At 43.5% G+C, this 21,880-nt stretch overlaps 1 protein-coding gene and 1 long non-coding RNA gene across 3 annotated transcripts in view; one reads left to right on the forward strand and one right to left on the reverse strand.

The window, feature by feature from the left end:
* The first annotated feature begins 50 nt into the window (after nucleotides 1–50).
* LOC122172195 (uncharacterized) lies at nucleotides 51–16,986 on the forward strand. Its single transcript, XR_006172275.2, has 3 exons — nucleotides 51–130; nucleotides 4,206–4,421; nucleotides 16,476–16,986. It is a non-coding gene; the product is annotated as an uncharacterized LOC122172195 (long non-coding RNA).
* Nucleotides 10,549–21,880, reverse strand: part of GCLM (glutamate-cysteine ligase modifier subunit) — a 30,423-nt gene continuing 19,091 nt past the window's right edge. The window contains exons 5-8 of one of the 2 annotated variants that reach the window (XR_002888455.3): nucleotides 21,154–21,356; nucleotides 18,427–18,541; nucleotides 18,000–18,097; nucleotides 10,549–14,514 (exon numbers count right to left, since the gene is read on the reverse strand). Coding sequence is in view for 1 of the 2 variants with exons in the window: in XM_005307552.5 (XP_005307609.1) it covers nucleotides 14,345–14,514; nucleotides 18,427–18,541; nucleotides 21,154–21,356 (488 nt within the window). In the remaining variant the exon portion in view is untranslated. The remainder of the gene's footprint in view (nucleotides 14,515–17,999; nucleotides 18,098–18,426; nucleotides 18,542–21,153; nucleotides 21,357–21,880) is intronic. The other variant, XM_005307552.5, reaches the window with a different exon arrangement.

A 21,880-nucleotide genomic window follows, 5' to 3' on the forward strand; every position in this document is an offset into this window, starting at 1 on the left:
CGCCCCTTCCCCAAAGTCCCTGCCCTAACTCCGCCCCCTCCCCTGAACGCTCCGCCCCCGCTCCTTCCCCTCACCTGCTTCCCACGAATCAAATGTTCGGGGCGGGAAACCTGAGGCAGGCAGGCAGCAGGTAGGCTGGGGCTGGGGTGCGGGCGTGGCCCAGTCCAGCCCCCCCCCCGGCTGAGCAGCTTCCTCTGGCGGCTGGTCCCAGCGTCTCCGGCCTGGCTCAGTTCTGGTCGAGCGGCTCCGGCCCTGGTTCCGGTTGAGCGGCTCCGGCCTGGCCCTGGCCGAGTGGTGCCGGCAGGCCTGCGGCCGAGCACCCCAGTCCCAGCGGCTCCGGCTCGGCTCGGCTCGGCCCTGGTTCTGGCCGAGCGACTCCGGCCCGGCCCTGGCCGAGTGGTGCCGGCCGGCGGCCGAGCACCCCCAGCGGCTCCAGCCCGGTTTGGGCCCCGGTTCCAGCCGAACGGCTCTGGCCCGGCCCCAGCCCTGGGCGAGCGGCGCTGGCCGGTGGGCGAGCACCTCCGACTCGGCTCGGGCCCTGGTTCTGTCTGAACAGCTCCGGCCCCGGCCCTGGCCGAGCAGCGCCGGCTGGCAGCCGAGCACCGCCAGCCCCAGCGGCTCTGGCTCCGGACCCAAGCCCCATGACCCCTCCCTATTTTCCCGGACATGTCCGGCTTTTTGGAATTTCCTCCCGGACGGGGATTTGAGGACCAAAAAGCTGGACATGTCTGGGAAAATCTGGACGTATGGTAACCCTACAATATGTGTGAAATTGCTACGCATAGCAATGTGCTATTGGTAGCAGTTATTCATACGTATAGCTTGTGAGAAACTGCTGCTGTAAAAAAATGCTACTTGATGTAGCAACCTAAACCTCTCTTGCTGCAATTTAAGCCCATTGCTTCTTGTCCTATCCTCAGAGGTTAAGGAGAACAATTCTTCTCCCTCTTCCTTGTGACAACCTTTTACGTACTTGAAAACTGTTATGTTTCAATCTTCCCTCATAGGTCATGTTTTCTAGACCATTTGTTGGTGTTGTTGCTCTTGGACTTTATCCAGTTTGTCCACATTTTCCTGAAATGTGGCACCAAGAACTGGACACAATTCTCCAGTTGAGGCCTAATCAGTGCAGAGCAGAATAATTACTTCTTGTGCCTTGCTTACAATACTCTGCTAATACATCCCAGAATCATAGTTGCCAACTCTGTCGGTGCTCCAGGGCTAGAGCACCCATGGGGAAAAATTAGTGGGTGCTCTGCACCCAACAGCAGCCAAGCTCCCCTCATCCGCCGCCCCACCTCCTCTTCCTCCCATGAGTGTGCCGCGTACCCGCTCCTCCGCCCACCTCCCAAGCGTTTCCCGCCTGGCGTTAGCATGCTCCGGGAAGGGGGAGAGGAGCGGGAATGTGGTGCGCTCAGGGGAGGAGGCGGGGCCAGGGTGGGGATTTGGGTAAGGGGTTGGAATGGGGGTGGGGAAGGGATGAGAAGAGGTGTGGCAAGGGTGGGGCCTCATGGAAGGGATGGAGTGGGGGTGTGGCCGGGGGCAAAGGGGGGGGTCGAGCAACCATGGGAAAGAGGGGAAGTCGTCGCCTATGCCCAGAATGATGTTCAGTTATTTTACAGCAGCGTTACACTGTTTACTCATATTCAGCTTGTGGTCCACTATGACCCCTAGATCTCTTTCCGCAGTACTCCTTCCTAGGAAGTCATTTCCTGTTTTGTATGCATGCAGCTGATTGTTCCTTCCTAAGTGGAGTACTTTGCATTAGTCCTTATTGAATTTTATCCTATTTACTTCAGACTATTTCTCCAGTTTGTCCAGATCATTTTGAATTTTCATCCTATCCTCCCAAGCACTTGCAATCCCTTCCAGCTTGGTATCATCCACAAACATTATAAGTGTACTCTCTATGCCATTATTTAAATAATTGATTAAGATTTTGAATAGAAACATATCCAGAACCAATCCCTGCAGAACCGCACTTGTTATGCCCTTCCAGCCTGACTGTGAACCACTGATAACTACTCTCTGGGAGCTGTTTTCCAACCAGTTTTGCACCCACCTTATTGAAGTTCCATCTAGGTTGCATTTCCCTAGTTTATTTATGAGACGGTCATGGGAGACAGTATCAAAAACTTTACTAACGGCAAGATAGGTCATGTCGACCACTTCCTCACATCCACAAGGCTTCTTACCCTGTCAAAGAAAACTATCAGGTTGGTTTGACATGATTTGTTCTGGCAAATCCATGCTGGCTGTTACGTATCACCTTATTTTATTCTAGATGTTTGCAAACTGATTGCTTTATTATTTGCTCCATTATCTTTCCAGGTACACAAGTTAAGATGACTGGTCTGTAATTCCCCATGTTGTCCTTATTTCCCTTTTTATAGATGGGTACTATATTTGCCCTTTTCCAGTCTTCTGGAATCTCTCCCATCTTCCATGACTTTTCAAAGATAATTGCTAATGGCTAAGATATCTCCTCAGTCAGCTCCTTGAGTATTCTAGGACACATTTCATCAGGCCTTGGTGACTTGAAGACATCTAATTTGTATAAGTAATTTTTAACTTGTTCTTTTCCTATTTTTGCCTCTAGTCCTACCTCATTTTCACTATGGCATTCACTGTTGGGCATCCAATCGCCACCAACCTTCTTGGAGAAAACAGAAACAAAAAAGCCATTAAGCACCTCTTCCATTTTCACATTTTCTGTTATTGTTTTCCCCCCTCGTTGAGTAACAGGCCTACCCTGTCCTTGGTTTTCCTCTTGCTTCTAATGTATTTTAAGAATGTTTTCTTGTTTCCCTTTATGTCTCGAGCTAGTTTGATCTCACTGTGTGCCTTGGCCTTTCTAATTTTGTCCCTACATATTTGTGTTATTTGTTTATATTTATCCTTTGTAATTTATCCTAATTTCCACTTTTTGTAGGACTCTTTTGATTTTTAGATCATTGAAGATCTCCTGGTTAAGTCAGGGTGGTCTCTTGCCATACTTCCTATCTTTCCTACACACTGATATACTTTGCTCTTGCGCCCTTAATAATGTCTCTTTGAAAAACTGCCAGTGGTCTTCAGTTGCTTTTCCCCTTAGAATTGCTTCCCCTGGGAACTTACCTTCTAACTCCCTGAGTTTGCTAAAGTCTGCCTTCTTGAAATACATTGTCTTTATTTTGCTGTTCTCCCTCCTACCGTTCCCTAGAATCATGAACTCTATAATTTCATGATCACTGTCACCCAAGCTGCCTTCTGCTTTCAAATTCTCAACCAGTTCCTCACTATTTGTCAAAATCAAATCTAGAACAGCCTCTTCCCTAGTACCTTTCTCCACCTTCTGAAATAATTTTTTTCTCTAATACATTCCAAAAACTTGTTGGATAATCTGTGCCCTGCTGTGTTATTTTCTCAACAGATGTCTGGGTAGTTGAAGTCCCCCATCACCACCAAGAATATAAGGTTGTTCTTATTTGCTGACTTGTCCTAATTTGCTAAAAACTGCTATCAGATGTAGCTAATTCCTACAGATAGCAGTTTCTCACACTCTAAGGTGTGGGAAACTGCTACCTGTAGGAATTTGCTATCTGTAGTAGGTAGTGAATTGTTAAAATTAGCAGTTACTGGTACATATGGTTGTTTTTATGTGCCTACTTGTCCTAATTTGCTAAAACTTGACAGTGGTGTGGGATGGAAGCATAAAGAGTTCAGCTTCCAAACAACCCTGCCTGGATTCATTGTGGTGGGACACGGGACGTGTGGAGGATAATTTAAAATCTTAATTTCGTTAGGGTTCACCTTCAATATACTTCTATGCTGGTACAATCTCTGACCATTACAGTTCATCAACTCAGCAGGTAAGCACAGGCAGCAAAGTACCTGTCCTGTTGCCTTCTGATCTCAGAGGGTAGATTCCAGCAAACTCCTGGAGTAATCTCTCATTGGAGATATGGTGCATGTTTCTCATACCCCATTTTGTGTTTCTTACCATCATGCCATCTTTATTTAATTAATTTATTTATTTATTTATTGCAAGTCACATAATTGCAGTATAAGCAGTAGTCCTCCATGCTCTCTGAAAAAAATCATTAAAATGTTGTCAAATGATGGTTACATTCTGACCAAAACTGTAAGTAGAAATCTTGATTTATTCATTACTGTCAATTACTCCAAAAAATTAACTTGTTTGAAATACTTTTCCATTTTTGGAGGGGTCATCGTTTGGATTGGATCACTGCTTGGAACGTCTGCCAAAAAACAGTCCTCTTCGTCCGTGTCTGTGATCTCCACATTTATCACTTGGCTGTTGTGAGGCTTGTGAGATACTTCGCCTCCTATTTCTCCTACCTCTTCTGAGGTGACTTTTTTCATAGTGTCATCCACAGCAGTTTCCATTTCCATGTTTTCCTATCATCTGTTTTCAGCAGGTAATGTTGGAGGCTCTTCAAATAGTTTTAAGTGGGAGATACTGTACATAGATCCTAAAAGTTTCCCTGAGATGGTTTCTAATTTAACTCTTTTACCCTCCACAGCGGTGACTTTGTATGGTCCACGGTAGGTGGGTTGCAGCAGCCCTCCCTTTCTTCTTTTCCTTCTCGCATGCAGTAACATGACACTGTCCCCAACCTCGAATGTTATTTTCCCATGTTTACGAGTCTTAGTTTTGGCATACTGTATCTGTTGTTTTTCTTGTGCTTTAGAAATATTAGTAAGAGCCAGTTCAATGTCAGCAGCATGTCTAGATTCCATATTTATGATGTACTCTTTGTAGAATTGTTCACTGAGTTCCTCAAAATCTGTTGGCTTTGTAAACAAATGGAGGAGTTGTGTTTGTAAAATGAACAATCACAGAATGACATATGCACCTGAAAGCTGATGGTTCTTTAAAGACACCTACCATGTCATTTTCTGAGACTTGGTCTGGGAATGTTGCTTCAAAGCCATACAGTAGTTGAAAGAGAGACATTTTGGTTGTGTTTGGTTTTGATTGCAAAGGAAATAAAATGTCACCAAGAAATTCATTCCAATTACTCCCAGTGTCATCAACCAACTTCTGCAATGCTCTGTAACAAATGGTGATGGATTATTTGTGGAGGGAGGGGAAAGGACTGTCTTTACTGAGAGAAATTGTACACAATCCAAAAGGCGTAAAGAGGCCATCCTAGTTTATTGGTACAATTACTTTTTCTTGAAATAAAAGACAAGTAGACTTGCAATGTACTAAAATTTTGAAGCAGTTTGTAGCTTCTGTCATAGTGCATTCTCCTTGCTATTAACATTGTAATTTTCCCAGCTGTAAAATTACCTTTTGATGGATTTGTTTGTGTTTTCAGCCAATCCATTGGTTTGTGGGTGGTATGGGCTGGTGAAGCTACGCTGTATTCCCAATTTTTTGCAAATGTCTAGGTTATACTGAAAGAAAAAAAATTATGCCATAAACTTACCTTTGGACAGGTTTGGTGGGTAAAAAGAACCCAAAGAATAAAATGTTATAGCAACCCGGCTGGGGTGACCACCAGTAATCCTTGCAAAGTTGAGTGGGAGTTCATAGAAACTTGTCAGCAAAAATGCCCATAAAGAAAAACTCACCAGGGCAATGAAGCCCATGTTCACTGTCAGCTATCTGTGATCTGAAAGTGGTTGAAAACATAGTCGAAAACAACCTCAGAAAAAAGTATTTACCTCATTATTGAATTCTGGCCCACGATCTGTCAGTATACGCTGTGGACATCCAAGTTGCTGTATAATTTTGTACATTTTTTTTTTGACACCTCAGACACCAACTTATTTCAAAGTGGAAATGCTTCAACCCATCTTGTAAGATAGTATGTGGCTGTCAGTATATACCAGTATCCCTCCTTTGTTGCCGGTAATGGCCCTATTAAATCCATTCCCACCAATTCAGAGGGCCGACTGACCTGTATGCAAGGGAACTGGTTGGAGTCATACTTTGGATTTCTCTTATTTCATATTCTCAATAAGCCCAGGAAAAGTATGAGGGTAGACTAAGATTCATTCGGGTGTTTAGGCTCCAGCTTTGGTGGAATTGGCCATACTGCACCCTAAAGGCTCAGGAACAAAGAGGCACATAAGAACAAAATATCATTTATTTATTAAAATGTCTTGACAGCAGGGTGTATAACTCATGTTTTTAGAATTTTTGTGGTTGTCAAGGTATCTTGGGGTTGTAGATGTGTGTTCATTATGTTTTGAAAGCCAAAACTATGAATGGGTTCAACAAAGAATTAGATCGGTCCCTCAGGATAGGTGCATCAGCTATTAGCCAAGATAATCAGGGATGCAGCTCCATGCTCTGCGTCTCCCTAAACCGTCCTCTTACTGCCAGATGCTGGGAGTGGACAATGGGATGGTTCACTCAGTGATTGCCTGTTCTGTTCATTCCCTTAGAAGCACCTGGCACTGGCCGCTGCCAGAAGACAGGATACTGGACTAGACGGACTATTTGTCTGACCCACTATGGCAGTTCTAACGTTCAGCAAAAATTACAATAGATTTTTGCCTTTGAGAAAGATGTTATAGGAGATAGTATACTGCCTTTATTGAATATTTGAGAATAAAGTTGTACACACAAGCAGTGGATTGAGAGGCAAAAGAGTGGAAGTCAGATGATCCAACAGAATAAACATCTGCTCTAAAAATAAGAAGAAAAAATTAGAATTAAAAATTCAGGGAATCCCAGCAGCAGATAAGACAACTTGGGAAACTGCTGTGAGACTCTATGCAATCAGATACAGTGATAAGGGATTCTTTGTTTCTGAGGGTATATATGTAAAATGTTTCACTGAATTAAGTCTCAGGGATTATCTACCCTGGCAAATTAAAGTGCTCTAGCTTGCTGGCTCAGGGGTGTGAAAAATCCTTCCCCCTGAGCGCAGCAAATTTGAGTGCTTTGAAGTGCTTGTGTGGACAGGCTCGGCTCCCAATGCTTGGAGCTAATCCCCTCGTCGAGGTGGATTACCAGAAGCATTGGCACCTGCGGCAGCGCTTTGAACTTTGTAGTGTAGACATAGCCTTAGTGGGTTAGATCAGACAAAGAGGAGCAGCATTGACTAGGCATTGAGATGCCTGTGCCTTTAAGAACTCAGCCCTGGGAAGCCTATGCTGAGAGGTGCTGTCTGTGAGAGGGGAACTAAAAATGCCCCTTTGCCCCACACCATTTTTGCAAACTCTGGTGTCTCAGTCCCACTGGGGTAACTGTTAGTCCCTCTCCCCCTGCCTGTGCCTCACCCAAGCTTAACTCCTGCTTCTCCCCCCCCAGCCCTGATTTTGCCCTTCGACCCCTCTCCTAATCCTGCATCCAGCTGCTTGACACTCCTGACCAGTCAATTTTTGCCCCTGATCAGATCTTGACCACCCCCCTCATCCATTTTGTCCCCTTTGCCATCCCTGTAAAATGCAGTCAGCAGATTACTATGCACAGTTAGGGCAGGGTGAAGAGTGGTGGCTTCAGCAGATGAACTGAGCATGCTCAGTACACCCTAAGTAGCACATTCCTAGAGGGAGCAATTTAATACACTGGAGATGTTGGGACACCTGGGGGCTTGGCCCCACCTCTGCCGACTACTCAGTGTCAGGGTGGGCCCATCCTCATGGAGTCTGGGGCCATATGGGAGCCTTAATCCGCAGCTGGGGGACTCCTGTTCACACAGATCACCTCAGCATCGTTCAGCACATTTCAGGCGCCCCTGGCTGCAGGGAAAAGCCCAAGCAGGGGAGCCCCGAGTGGCCAGCGCCTGTGGTGCTGGTTTGCAAAGCCGCTCGCAGGGTGTTTGGAGTAGCCCCACAGCTGGTTCCTGATGGCCGGGGACTGGGCCTCTGAAGGTTCTACGGCAGCCCGCTCAGCCCAGCCAACGGGTGTCATAGAATCATAGAAAATTAGGGTTGGAAGAGACCTGAGGTGGTCATCTAGTCCAACCCCCTGCTCAAAGCAGGACCAACCCCAACTAAATCATCCCAGCCAGGGCTTTGTCAAGCCAGGCCTTAAAAACCTCTAAGAATGGAGATTCCACCACCTCCCTAGGTAACCCATTCCAGGGCTTCACCACCCTTCTAGTAAAATAGTGTTTCCTAATATCCAACCTAGACCTCCCCCACTGCAACTTGAGACCATTACTCCTTGTTCTGCTATTGCCACCACAGAGAACAGCTGAGCTCCATCCTCTTTGGAATAAAGGCTGCTATCAAATCCTCCCTTCTCTTCTGCAGACTAAACAAGTCCAGTTCCCTCAGCCGCTCCTTGTAAGTCATGTGCCTCAGCCCCCTGATAATTTTCATCAGTGCCGGGTCTACAATGGCACCAGTGAGCCAGGCCCATGCTCAGAAGGGGTCCCAGCCTTCTCTGCTTGCACTGCACCCTGAGACAGGGTGACCAGGTAGCAACTGTGAAAAAACAGAACAGGGGGTGGGGGGTAATAGGCACCTATATAAGAAAAAGTCCCCAAAAAGGGACTGTCCCTTTAAAAACAGGACATCTGGTTACCCTAGCCCTGAGACCCCACCAGCCCACTGGCTCCCCCCACCCTGCCCACCACTTGCTCCTCTCAGCCTGCCTGAAGAGGGCTCCTTTTCACTCCCTGGCTCTCTGCCCCCCTGGCCAGATCCCAGTGCACCTCCGGCTCCAGGCAGTCTCTGCTTTCCACCACCCGGGGCCCCACCTGACTCCCTAGAACTGAGCTGCTTGGGACTGGTGCAGAAGCCTGGCCAGTCTCAGCCAGTTGGGGGTGGGGGGAGACAGCATGGGAAGGCTTGGCTGGGCCCCTCCAGGCAAGTGGGTCCTGAGGGAGGCTGGCTGGGGCAGGCCCTGGCCTGGCTGATCGCACCACTCCCAGGGTCAGAGCGATTCCCTGGCTCGGGAACTACACTTGCAGCTCAGCCTGGCAGACAGTTGCCTCCCAGCAGGGTCGGTGAATGTGGCTGGGAGGCAGGGCATAGGGGATGGGGTGCTGGGCAGGGGTAGTGTTGTGCAGGGTGCTGTGCATTTGTGACAGGATCTGGGGGGGGGGGGCGCAGGGCAGAGTGGGTCCAGGGGGGGCTCTGTCCATAGGGTATCAGAGGGCTGTTCCAGTGTTGGATGGGGGGGGCGCGCCTCTGTGGCATGGCATATGCCCACCCGCAAGGGGAAGGGGCATGCTGGCAGCACAGGGCTGCGCAGGCCACTGTCCGTATGGCAGCTGCCAGTTTGTAAATAGTGCCCTCGCACTGGGTTGGGCGGAGGAGGTCTGCTCATGCCACGCTCCACTGCCCCCATGGGGGCCCACAAAAGGTTAATCCGACCCTGATTTTCATTGCCCTCTGCTGGACTCTCTCCAATTTGTCCACATCCTTTCTGTAGTGGGGGGCCCAAAACTGGACGCAATACTCAAGATGTGGCCTCACCAGCGAGGGGAATAATCACTTCCCTCAATCTGCTGGCAATGCTTCTACTCATGCATCCCAATATACCATTAACTGCCCTGGCAGCAAGGGCACACTGCTGACTCATATCCAGCTTCTCATCCACTGTAATCCCCAGCTCCTTTTCTGCAGAACTGCAGCTTTGCCAGTCGGTCCCCAGCCTGTAGTGGTGCATGGGATTCTTTTGTCCTAAGTGCAGGACTCTGCACTTGTCCTTGTTGAACCTCATCAGATTTCTTTTGTCCCAATCCATGTTATCCAAGTACTCATGTTATAGGAGGAGAATTGACTTGCAGTATATGTCTGCACGGCCAGCAGAAACCCCATAGCGAGCCTCAGAGCCAGCAGGTAGTGCCAGGGTCTCGCTAGTGTCTCCTCACTGCACTAGAACACCTGGGGGCAGCTGAGCAGAGTTCTGCGTGTCTAGGGCAGATGTCCCCTTATGGTGCACGTAGCCTAGGTACAGTAATTTTTACCTTACAGCATCTTCTCCATTCCTCTAAGCCTAGCACAATCATTAGACTCCCTTGAGGAGCTGGTTATTCCTCTGCCTTTAGCATTAAAGCAAATCTAGAAATAACCCCACATGTAACCTGAGTTCCATTCTGAGCTCACACACCAATACTCTTCGTCTACAATGCCACCAGCGATTTGACAGAACAGGTAGCACTGTTGGAAGGAGAAGAGGTTAGCAGTGACTAGATGGGAGTGTAGCAGTCAGGCAGAAGTGTACAGGACATGAAGAGCTAGCAAGTTACTAGGTCAAAAGTATGGGTTAAGCTTTGTGGCTAAAATTCGCCCCACGAGTTCTCGAACTCATACTCTAGTTCCGGGGTTCTTAAACTGGGGGTCGGGACCCCCTGGGGGGGGGTCACAAGGTTAGTAGATGGGGGTCATGAGCTGTCTGCCTCTACCCCAAACCCCACTTTTCATCCAGCATTTATAATGGTGTTAAATAGATAAACACATTTTTTTAATTTATAAGGGGGGGGTCGCACTCAGAAGCTTGCTGTGTGAAAGGGGTCACCAGTACAAAAGTCTGAGAATCACTGCTCTAGTTAGTATTCTAGCATGCTGACTGCTATTTATGACAACTTGTTTGGGAAAGTTCTAGCTAGAAACCAATAATCCACCACTAGAGACTCAAACAACTCATTTTATTTCAACACATTCAATTAATAGGGAGCATTCAGCACTATAAATATTTTGTTAAAACAAATGCTTTGTTTTGTATTTGTTTCATACATTGCACCTCTAGCTAAACATTTTACCAACAAAAGAAAGCCAAGAAGAGAGGATTAAATAAAACCATGCAGGATTTAAAAAAAATTACACATTTTGCCTAATGATCTAAAATGACTAAGTCACACATTTTTATTGCATTTTCCAGAAGGCTTAATTAAGATTCTCCCTTTCACAATCTATTAGTGAAAAAACTTTAAGATTAGCTAGATTAGGCAGCTAATAATAAGGGAACAGTTAAGTGACCAGTACTAAATTTAATCATAAGCAAGTGTTTCTAGGTTTTTGAGGTGCTAGAAATAGGGCAGAATTTGGCTCAAAAAATCTAACTTGAAAAGAAAAAAGGTATTCCTGGCTATGTTCCTGGAATGTTGTGCACTACCAGATGGGAGAACAAGTTCAAGTCTCATTCCTAATGTACTACTCCTAGGGATCAGATCTGAGAGGCGATTCATAGAGGGGGTGCTGCCTCTGTCACTCAAAATCAATTCCTAGTCAGTTAAAAAAAAAAAAAAAGTGGTGTCAATGTGCTACAAAGGAAGTTGTCTTGTACTTAGATTTGAAAAAAAAACAACATTTCTCCAAATATATTTGGCAAGATTTATATAATCTGTATTTTAGTAACAAACATTCAATTTATGAAAGGGAATCTTTAGTAAGTGCAATACAGGGACTAGATAAAATTAATGAAATCTTGCAATTATCTTTGTCATTATTTGATCACAGGGATAAAACCATGCCCACACCAAGCAGTCTAGTTTCAACATTAAAAACAAAATTGTACATAATTATGTATCTTCATTTAACCTAGTAATTTATTTTATTACACTGAAAAGCTTTTGAGAAAACCAAACAATATACAGCACAAAAACTACAATTTAACCTTTAAATTGTACAAATTAAAGAGGCTAGGCTACACCCCAGGATTAAATACATAAGCAATAGATCTAAACTTGCATAAAGCACACTTTCTGCAGAAAATAAGTTACATACAGTTAAAGGGTGCTTTGATTCCCCCCCTCCTCCTCCCTTCCCACAAACAGTTCATGTAGACCAATGACAGTTGCAGTGATACAACCCTGGAACTCCAACTCCCAAAAAGAAGAAATGAATGAGATTAGGAGGGAAATGGCACTATCATGGTGGTTTAGGTTGAAGAATTTTGACTTGCTGTTACTTGTAAGTGGGATCTAGCATTCAGATTGGTGAAGGGCATACATGTTCTAAGTACCACCTACTCCCCACTACGTCAATACACCGAGGCATATCTTGAGTGATCTGATGTTCACCATACATAATATATCATTTAATGATGGAAAAGCAGAGTCATTCCTGCTTGCCTCCCAGAGATACCAATGCAAGCAATGCTATAGAGAAATTTAGAATTCATACAAAGCATACACAAAAATGCAAATTTCAAAGAAGGACATATACTAGTAATACAGTAATGCCAATTTTCAAAATTTTCACTTCTTCAAATCTTAACGTTTATATTCCTCCTCTAGAAAGGAATTTCTGTCTCTCCTCCAACTTTAATTGCTATTTTGGTTAAATACAGTAATCACTAATCAGGTGATGACTTGAAAAAAAAATCACTGCCTGGTTGTAATACTGCTTGTAGAGCTAACAAATTACCATGCCTATTCCAATTCATACAAAAGTTATTTCTCTCTCCACAAAAAAATTATTAATATGGTTCCCAATTAGGAACTAAACTGCTAGTGCAATCTGTGCACTATTTAACTATGCTTAGCTCAATTGTCAGTTTTAATGTTTTTAGTCTTGTAGATTTAAACATATACATGTCAAGACAAGGATTCACGTTTACAACAGTCAGACTGTGGTATGGTTTGGACACAAAGGAGAAATAAAATGATCACAAGTAGATGCTATACATCAGTACCAACCAGTAAGGAGCATACTTGGCACATAAGTTTTAAATAAGGTTCATTTTTTAAATTTTATACACAGATGACCCTCCATGGCCAAAATTCACTTTCTTCTGTCAAAAGAAAATGTTGCTAAAATTTTTGCCTCTGCATTATCAGTGCCCATTCTCTTCCTTGTCCACCCCATATTTATCAAGTAATTGAATAAGTCTAGAGTATTTCCTAGATATTTTAGTCACATATCTAAATATTTAAGGATTCAGAAGTTTACTACCAAACAACATTTATCAGTGTACCAAGTCTTTGAAAATAACGAAGACTAACTCAGTGGAATGGATTAAAAAGTTTATACATCTGACCATGCAGAAAACATTGTGATTTTTCTATGACAAAAATACACAAATAGTTAGTGTAAATTCATTCCTTTAAACTACAAGCTCAAAGTCTACATAAAACTAAGTTAACAATTACCAGACTATGGCTTGATCCTGTTCCCACTGAAATCAATAGCAAAACACTTATTGACTTCACTGGACTACAGTGAGCTACTGATAAGAATTGCACTGAAGAGATCTATACCATCTAAATCACATTAGGTAACAAAATGTTTTTGCAGTAGACAGACTGTATTTTTAAAATGCAAAAGTCTGTAGATATGTTCCAGGTCAGAAAAGAAACCAATAGCCTGTCTTAGGTCCAGCATTAGTTTCCTTTAGGTTTAGAAGCCAACAGTACTGCACATGTGAAGCTGGCAACACAAGGGAACAAGAACACAGGTTTAATGCTTGTTTGGTATTCTGTTCTCTGGATGACACCTGAACATCAGTTAATTCCCCAGGTAACCCAAAATTAACAGACATTATATCTTTTGTACATGATTATACAATGTACATCCCATCAACATTTATATACTTATCTATTCTGATTTTAGTCACATTCTTAAAGTATCTGTGGCTCTTGAGCATCTAGTACATAGATTAGGACAAAACCAGGCACATTCTGACTACAGTTTAATTTGTTTTTGACCATGTAATTCCAGATCTTAGTTTAAATACACTATACAGTACATTTCACAATTTAAGACAGAAAATGGCATCACTCCTGTCCACATGCTAAACACAGTAAGAGCAATGTGGTACAGAAACAAACAGGATGAGCTAATAGAATTAAAAAAATATTTTTTTTTAAATACAAAGGCCTTTTTGTACCAAAATGAAAAGAAAACCAGGTTTTCATTCATGTGAATTAAGCAGCTTACTTGCTATACCAATTAATCAGATTCCAATTAGTCTGTTTACTTAAGAGAATTTTCCTATGGATAAAAAAAACAAAGAAAACTACTTAAAAGTTACTCAACTGCTCAAATTCTATATAGCTACCTAACTAGTAGGAATAAGCACTTCAGAAGAAATTCAGAATGTTAAGTTTCTTTCTTGAAAACAAAAATATATAAATTTCTATATATTACCTTGATGGCAGCCAAAATATACTTAGTGATAATTTTATATTAGTCATAAAGAAAATATTTTGAATTTCTTTAGATAATCTCAATTAGAAAACAGTTTAATCAACACAAAATATTTCATATATTAGTAAACTGGTCTCTATGTTAGGAAAGAAATGTGCAGTATTTGACAATGCTGTCAGAGCACTGTGCCTCTGGACAACCCAGGCCTTACTGTCACCACTTTTGGTCTTCATTATAACTTGTGATGGTTTTCACCTCCGTGCAAAGTTTTTATGCAAAAAAGGTGGTATATTTCCAAAGCATTAAGACAGCAGGCTGTTGTCAAAAGAAAAATGTATTAAGAGACATTTCTTTTCGCTTGCAAGATATAGCCTTTCGATTTGATAATTCCTCTGGTTTGAACAATGACTGAATACCGGAGAAGCCACAAGGGAGTCCATTCATGTGCTTGACTGTTCCGGATACTTTCCTGAAGAGCTTCTTGGAAACTTGCCTCACAAAGCAATTCTAAAATTAGAAACAGATATTTACATTTTAACCAAACAAAAATGTAAATAATTCCTTTAACTGCAATTAGTGAGAGGTGATCTTTTTGTTTAAAATGTGTTAAATTGTAACTCAATAAGCAATGTGACAGCATGAAGTATATGGTCACATGGCTGGATAGATATAGATCAGGGGTCGGCAACGTTCGGCACGCGGCTCGCCAGGGTAAGCACCCTGGCGGGCCGGGCCAGTTTTATTTACCTGCTTTCGTGGCAGGTTCGGCCGATCGCGGCTCCCACTGGCCGCGGTTCGCCATCCCGGGCCAATGGAGGCGGCGAGAAGCGGCGCGGGCGAGCGATGTGCTGGCCGCGGCTTCTCACCGCCCCCATTGGCCCGGGACGGCGAACCGCGGCCAGTGGGGGCCGCGATCGGCCGAACCTGCCACGTCAGCAGGTAAATAAAACTGGCCCGGCCCACCAGGGTGCTTACCCTGGCGAGCCGATCGTTGCCGACCCCTGATATAGATACACACACACGCACCTGAAGTTTCACGAGGCACAAACTCAAAAGTTAGAGAATTTATAGTATAAGAAAGTTTCAGACAATACTTCTTTCCTGCTCTAAGTAATCAACTGAACTGGCTTTACATACAGTGTTGATTGAAATGACATTAATCATTGAAACCATTAGTTGAAGATACCAAAAATAAGATCAAGAGGTAGCTATATATTTTGAAGGAGAGAATTAAATGACAGTCTCTTGTTTGACATTGATTTTAGTTTAAAAGATCTAGATTCATATTTAGAAAAATGTAATATGTTTGACCAAATCCAGCAAGGTACTGAGCATTCTCAGTTCCCACTAAAGTCACAGTTAAGGGTGCTCAACACCTTGCAGACTGGGCCCTTAATAGTTATAAGTCTAAAGAGATAAGGTCATGTCCTGCACTGTAAATGTTTCCATTATCCTATAACTAAGGCACAATGTCCCTTATTAGCCAGCATAAGATTGTAGGGTAGGGAACTGTCATAACTAGAAAGGGAAGGGTAACAACCCTCCCGTATACAATACTATAAAATCCCTCCTGGCCAGAGGCTCCAAAATCCTTTTACCTATAAAGGGTTAAGAAGCTCAGGTAACCTGGGTGACACCTGACCCAAAGGACCAATAAGGGGAAAAGATACTTTCAAATTGGGGGGTGGGGGGAAAAGAGGCTTTTGTTTGTGTGCTCTTTGTTTTTGGGTGTGTTCACTCTTGGGACTAAGAGGGACCAGACATCAATCCATGTTCTCCAAATCTTTCTGCACAAGTCTCTCATATTTCAAACTTGTAAGTAACAGCCAGGCAAGGCGTGTTAGTTTTATCTTTGTTTTCTCAACTTGTAAATGTTCCTTTTCCTAGAGGGTTTACCTCTGTTTGCTGTAACTTTGAACCTAAGGCTAGAGGGAGTTCCTCTGGGTTCTTTGAATCTGATTACCCTGTAAAGTTATTTTCCATCCTGATTTTACAGAGACGAATTTTACTTTTTCTTTTAATAAAATTCTTCTTTTAAGAACCTGATTGATTTTTCATTGTTTTAAGATCCAAGGTTTTGGATCTGTGTTCACCAGGACTATTGCTGAAGGGATTACCAAGCCTTCCCAGGGAAAGGGGTGTAGGAGCTTGGGGGGATATTTCTCAAGCCTACCCAGCAAAAGGGATGTAAGGGCTTGGGGCGATATTTTGCGGGAAGAGGAACTCCAAGTGGTCCTTTCCCTGTTTCTTGTTAAAGCACTTGGTGGTGGCAGAGTATTAAAATTTAACCTAAGCTGGCAGAAATAAGCTTAAGGGGTCTTTAATGCGGGTCCCCACATCTGTACCCTAAAGTTCAGAGTGGGGAGGGAACCTTGACAGGAACAAATCCCACAAACCCCACCCTGCCTCCCCTCTCATGATAGTTATTGGTGTGTATTAATGAATTTTCAATTTGTTTTGGTCTGCAGGTTGCAGTTGGAGTTTCAGAGGATACTGTGATTCCAGCCAGCAATTTCCAAGGGTCACCTGGACTACAGCAACTTTGCCGATATGTGTTTCATCCCTGATGAAAGATTGGTGGACCTGGAAATACGTCATGGGCATCCTGCTGCCTTTTGAAGTCGTATTCAGTTTGTTGGCATAGCCTCTTTAAGGACTTATGCGGTACGGTTTGTTGACAAAGCAGCATGAGTTTTACTTGGTTTAGTAATGAGTCATTTATTTTACAGTATCACAATTCTGGGTGCTAGCTTCTGGTAGCAGGGGTGTTAACTCCCCCCTTTTCAGTAGAGTAGATACTGGTTTGGTGGCCTTGGTTTAAGCAGGCTGCTAAGCCCTAGTACTGTGATGCTTGGAATTTGAGCATCAACAAGGGGAAGGCAGGTAACAGAGAGAGCATTGATGGTGCTGACCATTTTCACTGTTCCCAGGCCAGACTGCCTCAAGAGCTTACTCTAGTGTGGAATTACTAAATTTGCAGCCTCTTGCCCAAAAATTCAAGATATCTGTATTTGTCCTTACTGGTTCCTGCCATCCACAAATTTGCTTAAATAATTAAAACATATTTCTTTCAGCAGCAGAGGATGCCCAGGAGCTAAAGCATAGACCAAATGTAGCCCAGGTAGCTATAATTTTTCAACTCAGGCTCTGAATAAGAAGATGGGAGATTCCTTAAATAGTGGTGGAAACTATACCCTTTCTCCACCATCCTCCACATGTTGAACTTGCTACCTCTGCAAGTCCAACCTGCACCTGCATGAAAGCCAAGCTATTTGCAAAAACAGGTTCCCTTGCAAGGCAACAAAAGAGAGCTGAAGATTTGTATTTTATAGTTTACATAAGCAATCAAACAAATTTAGAAGTGCAAGTATTAATTCTTACTATTTAAAAATTAACTAATGAATAGCATCTTATGCTGGCATATCCATTGCTCAAAATGTACTGATACTTGTAAATGGCCAGGCAGTTTCTGAATTCCACTACAAAGTCTCATTCACTCCCAAATCAAGCTTCATCCAGGTACAGTATAAAGTAATTTAGATCATATTTAATAAGACCTTAAAGTTTCATTCTACTAGACACATTTTTGTTAACAAGATTTACCAGGTAATTACACACACAAATAAGTACCTTACTAGAGAGAATTGATCTCCACTACACTTTTGCCTACAGCCATTTTAGTTAAACTGAGGAAGTGAAACAAAATATCTTGTCCAAGTTATTTTAGTTTACAGTTCCAGCAATGTATTTGTTTAGACGCGAATAGGCTGAATTAGATTAGTCCAGATTCAAGAAGAACCAATTTAATATTTTAAGATTATTTTATAACAGCATTCTGAGGAGATGGCACCACAGGAGGATTTTGGAACTCAGAAGAGAAACTGTGTGATTCTACTATAAATGTAGTAATTAAGTCACCATGTCATCACAGATATAAAAAAACACTGACAAACTTTACATTACAGGTTAAACAGGGCTCTCTCAGCCTCTACCTTCAAACATACTATTTCAGGTTAACCAGGGGTATGTTGCTACAAAGGCTTTTTCATTGCCAGCTTCTGTGTGACGCTCTTCCATGTCTTTCATTGTTCTGAAGGGTACAGAATGACACTTGAGAGACTATATGCTTTGCTGGAATTAATAAACCATAAATTTTAAACATGGTACAGTACACAATACTTTTAGATAAGGCATCCCTTCCCAGTGCTTTATTGTTTTCCTATTACAGTATCCTAGAAGTCCTGTTGTAGGATTGCTTCTCCCCCCCGCCCCCTTCTTAAGGCAAGCACATAAGAACTTGAAGTCAATAAATGATATAGAGGTATACATCTGAATCCAATGCACAGGGCTTTAAAGGTTAAAAAAAATTGCACTCAAATTGCTGTTAATTTTGTCAAGTAAGTTCAACTACAGCCTTACCTTTTGGATCGTTATGAGTCAACAGCTGGATGTCAAATTGTTTTGCAAATGCTGTGAGGTCAGGTGGCATCACACAACAGGAAGCTAAATTTACCTGGTTACTATGTGGTTTCACCTGAAAAAGAGAGAGATCCTTCAGATGGAAAGTCACATTAATAGGTTTCTTCTACTTTATACATGTATAAGCGTCCTTTACTGTTGAATAAAATCTGCTCTGTATGGTTATTTTGAGCAATTTGACTTTAATCTTGTTTTAGACTCCAAAAAACTGAACAGAGCACAAGCCTGATCCTGCAAGATGCTGTCAAGCACACAAGTCCTATTGGCTGTAGTGACTGAACTCATCTCCTTGCAACATAAGACCCAGAATGATGACAGGGTCTCACTTCAGTAGACTATGCATAACGAATAATGTTTGGCTTCTTGTCTATTGTGGTCATTAATATCAGCAGCCCTTTGTTTCAGTAAAACAGGATGATAGTTCTAAAAGAAAAACACTAGACTACAAATAATGCAATACATAATTAATTTTCATTCTTCTTGTGGATAGAAATTTGCAGCTGTCCACACACCTAACTAGGGGCCTAATCCAAAACCCACTGAAGTGAAAGGGATTTTTCTCCAGTGAATTCAATGACTTCTGATCAGGTTCTCACAAACAAAGAATACACACATTCATCATGTCAGAACATTAGTGGCCAATACTGGCCAGAGTAAGATTTTTTCCCCCCTCCGCTTTACTTAAGTAGGACAGCAAAAACAGTACAAATCAAGACTCTTATCAGGACCCATAAGGATACATAGTTATGAATTTATATCACTTTTACAGATCTTGGAGGATTCTGAATAAACAAACAGTTAACATATACTAATAGTAATATGATTAGAATGTAATCAGCTCAATAACAAGCACATGGTACAGATAAATGGAGACTTGCACGATTTGAATGTTATGGAAGTGACACATTCAGTCTCTGGGAGAAGGTCAGTTACGTTCCACAAAGAACAGTTCCCATTGTTTGATCCATGTGCAGAAGGACACATAATTTGCCTAGCCTTTACAGTTAAGCTTGGTATTCTAATGATATCTTCCTGAAAGGAACTGTATCCAAATAGAGGCTAAAAAATGTAAAAAGATTCAGGTAATATTCCTGGGGGAATTCTGTGCCACTGCGCACGTGCAGAATTCACATCCCCTGCAGATTTCTTTACTTCCCACAGAAAAATGCTTTCTGACAGGAAAGCAAAGGGAAGCTGCAAGAGCGGTCACACGCCCCTCTCTAGCAGCACAGGGACACCATTTTGGGTTCCTAGAGCAGCTAGCAAAAAGGTAAATCACTGCGGGGGGAAAAGAAGGTGAGGTAGCTGAGGACTTCCCATCCGGTGGCTCCTACCCTGCTAGCAGCTCAGCTGCCAGTCTCTGCTGGTCTGGGCAGGACGGGACCGTCCTCTTCCTCTTCCAGGCTGAGTCAGACCGACCCCCAAAAACCTCCCCCAGCTGCAGGAAGCACCACCCACCCTACCTCCGCTGTCTGTCCTCATCACTCCTCTACCACAGGGTAAGGGGTCACTGTACAGGGAGCTGCTCCCACGTCTGCCCAACCCCCATACATCCAGAACCCCCCTGCACCCGGACCCTCCGAGCCCCACCCCTACACCCAGACCATCCCCTGTTGAGCCCCCCCCACCTATATCCCCATCCCCTGGACTTGGACCACCCTGATGAGCCCCCTGAACCTGATCCCCACCCCACTGAGCCCCAAACCAGGTGCACCCGGACCTCCACCCCACAAAGCCCCACTGCCCCAGCACTCAGACCCCCACTGAGCCTGTCACACCAACCCCCCCACTGAACCCCATCCCCCTTCATGCAGACCCCTCCCCCACCATTGAGGCCCACACACCTTCACCTGGATTGCTCTGCAGTGTCCCATTCCCCCGGCATGCAGAACCCCCAACAAGCCCCTGTGCATCTAGATCCCCCCTGCATCCAGACCCCCTACCAAGCTGCCCGCAGCCAGATTGCCCCACACAGAACCCTCTCATCACACACTTGGATCCCCCTCCCCTCCTCCCACTTGGATCCAGCCAGGCCGAGCCTGCTTGCCCACACCTGGATCGGGCGCCAGGGTTGGGCGTGCGTGTGAAACACTGTCCCTCTGACTTGCCATCTTGGTAAACCTGGCATGGAGGGGCAGGGCCCCGGGGTGTTTCTGGGGCAGGCCTGGTCCTTGTGCTGTGTCAGGGTTGGGTGCAGCCTCATCGCTGAGTCCATGTTCGTGGGGAGGGGAGGGGGAAAGAAGAGAGGGGGGCTGCAGGGTGATCTCCCACCTCCGTGCTCCCCACTGCCATGCTGGAGCCTCCACATTTATTTATTGACCAATAAAATATGCAGAATTTTAAAATATTGTGTGCGGAATTTTTATTTTTTTGGTGCAGAATTCCCTCAGGAGTAAGGGGATTTCTTTTTTAAAAATTGGATTAAAATTGAAGAGTTTTAGTTAAAAAAATAGCACTATTTATACTTATAATTTGTAATCGATTACAAGAAGTTTCAAAACTCATCCTTTGCTTTCCAATATACCTTTGAGAAACACAGATTAGTGTAATCAATATTTTAATTTTAAAATGAAAGTCTTATTTTTCAAGCTGGATATGTGGCATACCAAGAAAACAATAGTAAATACCATGCCTCAGAGTTACTATGGTTGAACAGTCTGTCCTTACCTGTGACCACAGGTACAGTTGCTCTAACAGTGTTTTATCTAGATCAGAGGTACCTATGGCAACAATCTTTTTGTGTTGAACTAAGTTCTCAAGTTCTCCCCAGTAAGGCTGTAAATACGCCAAAGAAAGATTAATTCCATCTTCAATAGGAGGTGGAGCAATGATCACAGAATCTAAGTGGGCAACCCCCAGGGCAGAACATGCTGAGGAAAAAAAAAAAAAAAGAGAGAGAGAGAATTCACGCAGAGATAAGATGATAAACAGTAAGCACGACAAGATATCTTTCAAAAACATGAGCATATACTCAGCTTTACGCCACTTTCATTTCTGACTCACCATTTTAGAGCCTCAAAGAATCTTTGTACCCAAGGACAGTAACTGAATGTCTGTATCTAGCTAAGAATCAAATATGGAGCTAAAAACTGAATTTCAGCTACAATCTTGTGGTGAAAAACAACTTCTTGAACAGAGTCTGTATCTCTCTATTCCTTTTTCAATATTAACATCTTTGATTTTACATCAAGATTGGCTGATTTATATCATCCTTATTACTGGTTGCACTTTTGACCTCTTGTTCTAGTCTATGACCCTCCCCCTCCACAGTTGCCAAACACTGGTAAAGGACCATGAAGAAACACTCAGAAGGGCTATTCACATGCCACTGTGACTGAGGACTTAATTGGAAACCAATACTGAACAGAATGGATCTGGACTTAACATGATTGTG

Source organism: Chrysemys picta, chromosome 8, assembly GCF_011386835.1.
Source record: "Chrysemys picta bellii isolate R12L10 chromosome 8, ASM1138683v2, whole genome shotgun sequence".
NCBI lineage: Eukaryota > Metazoa > Chordata > Testudines > Emydidae > Chrysemys > Chrysemys picta.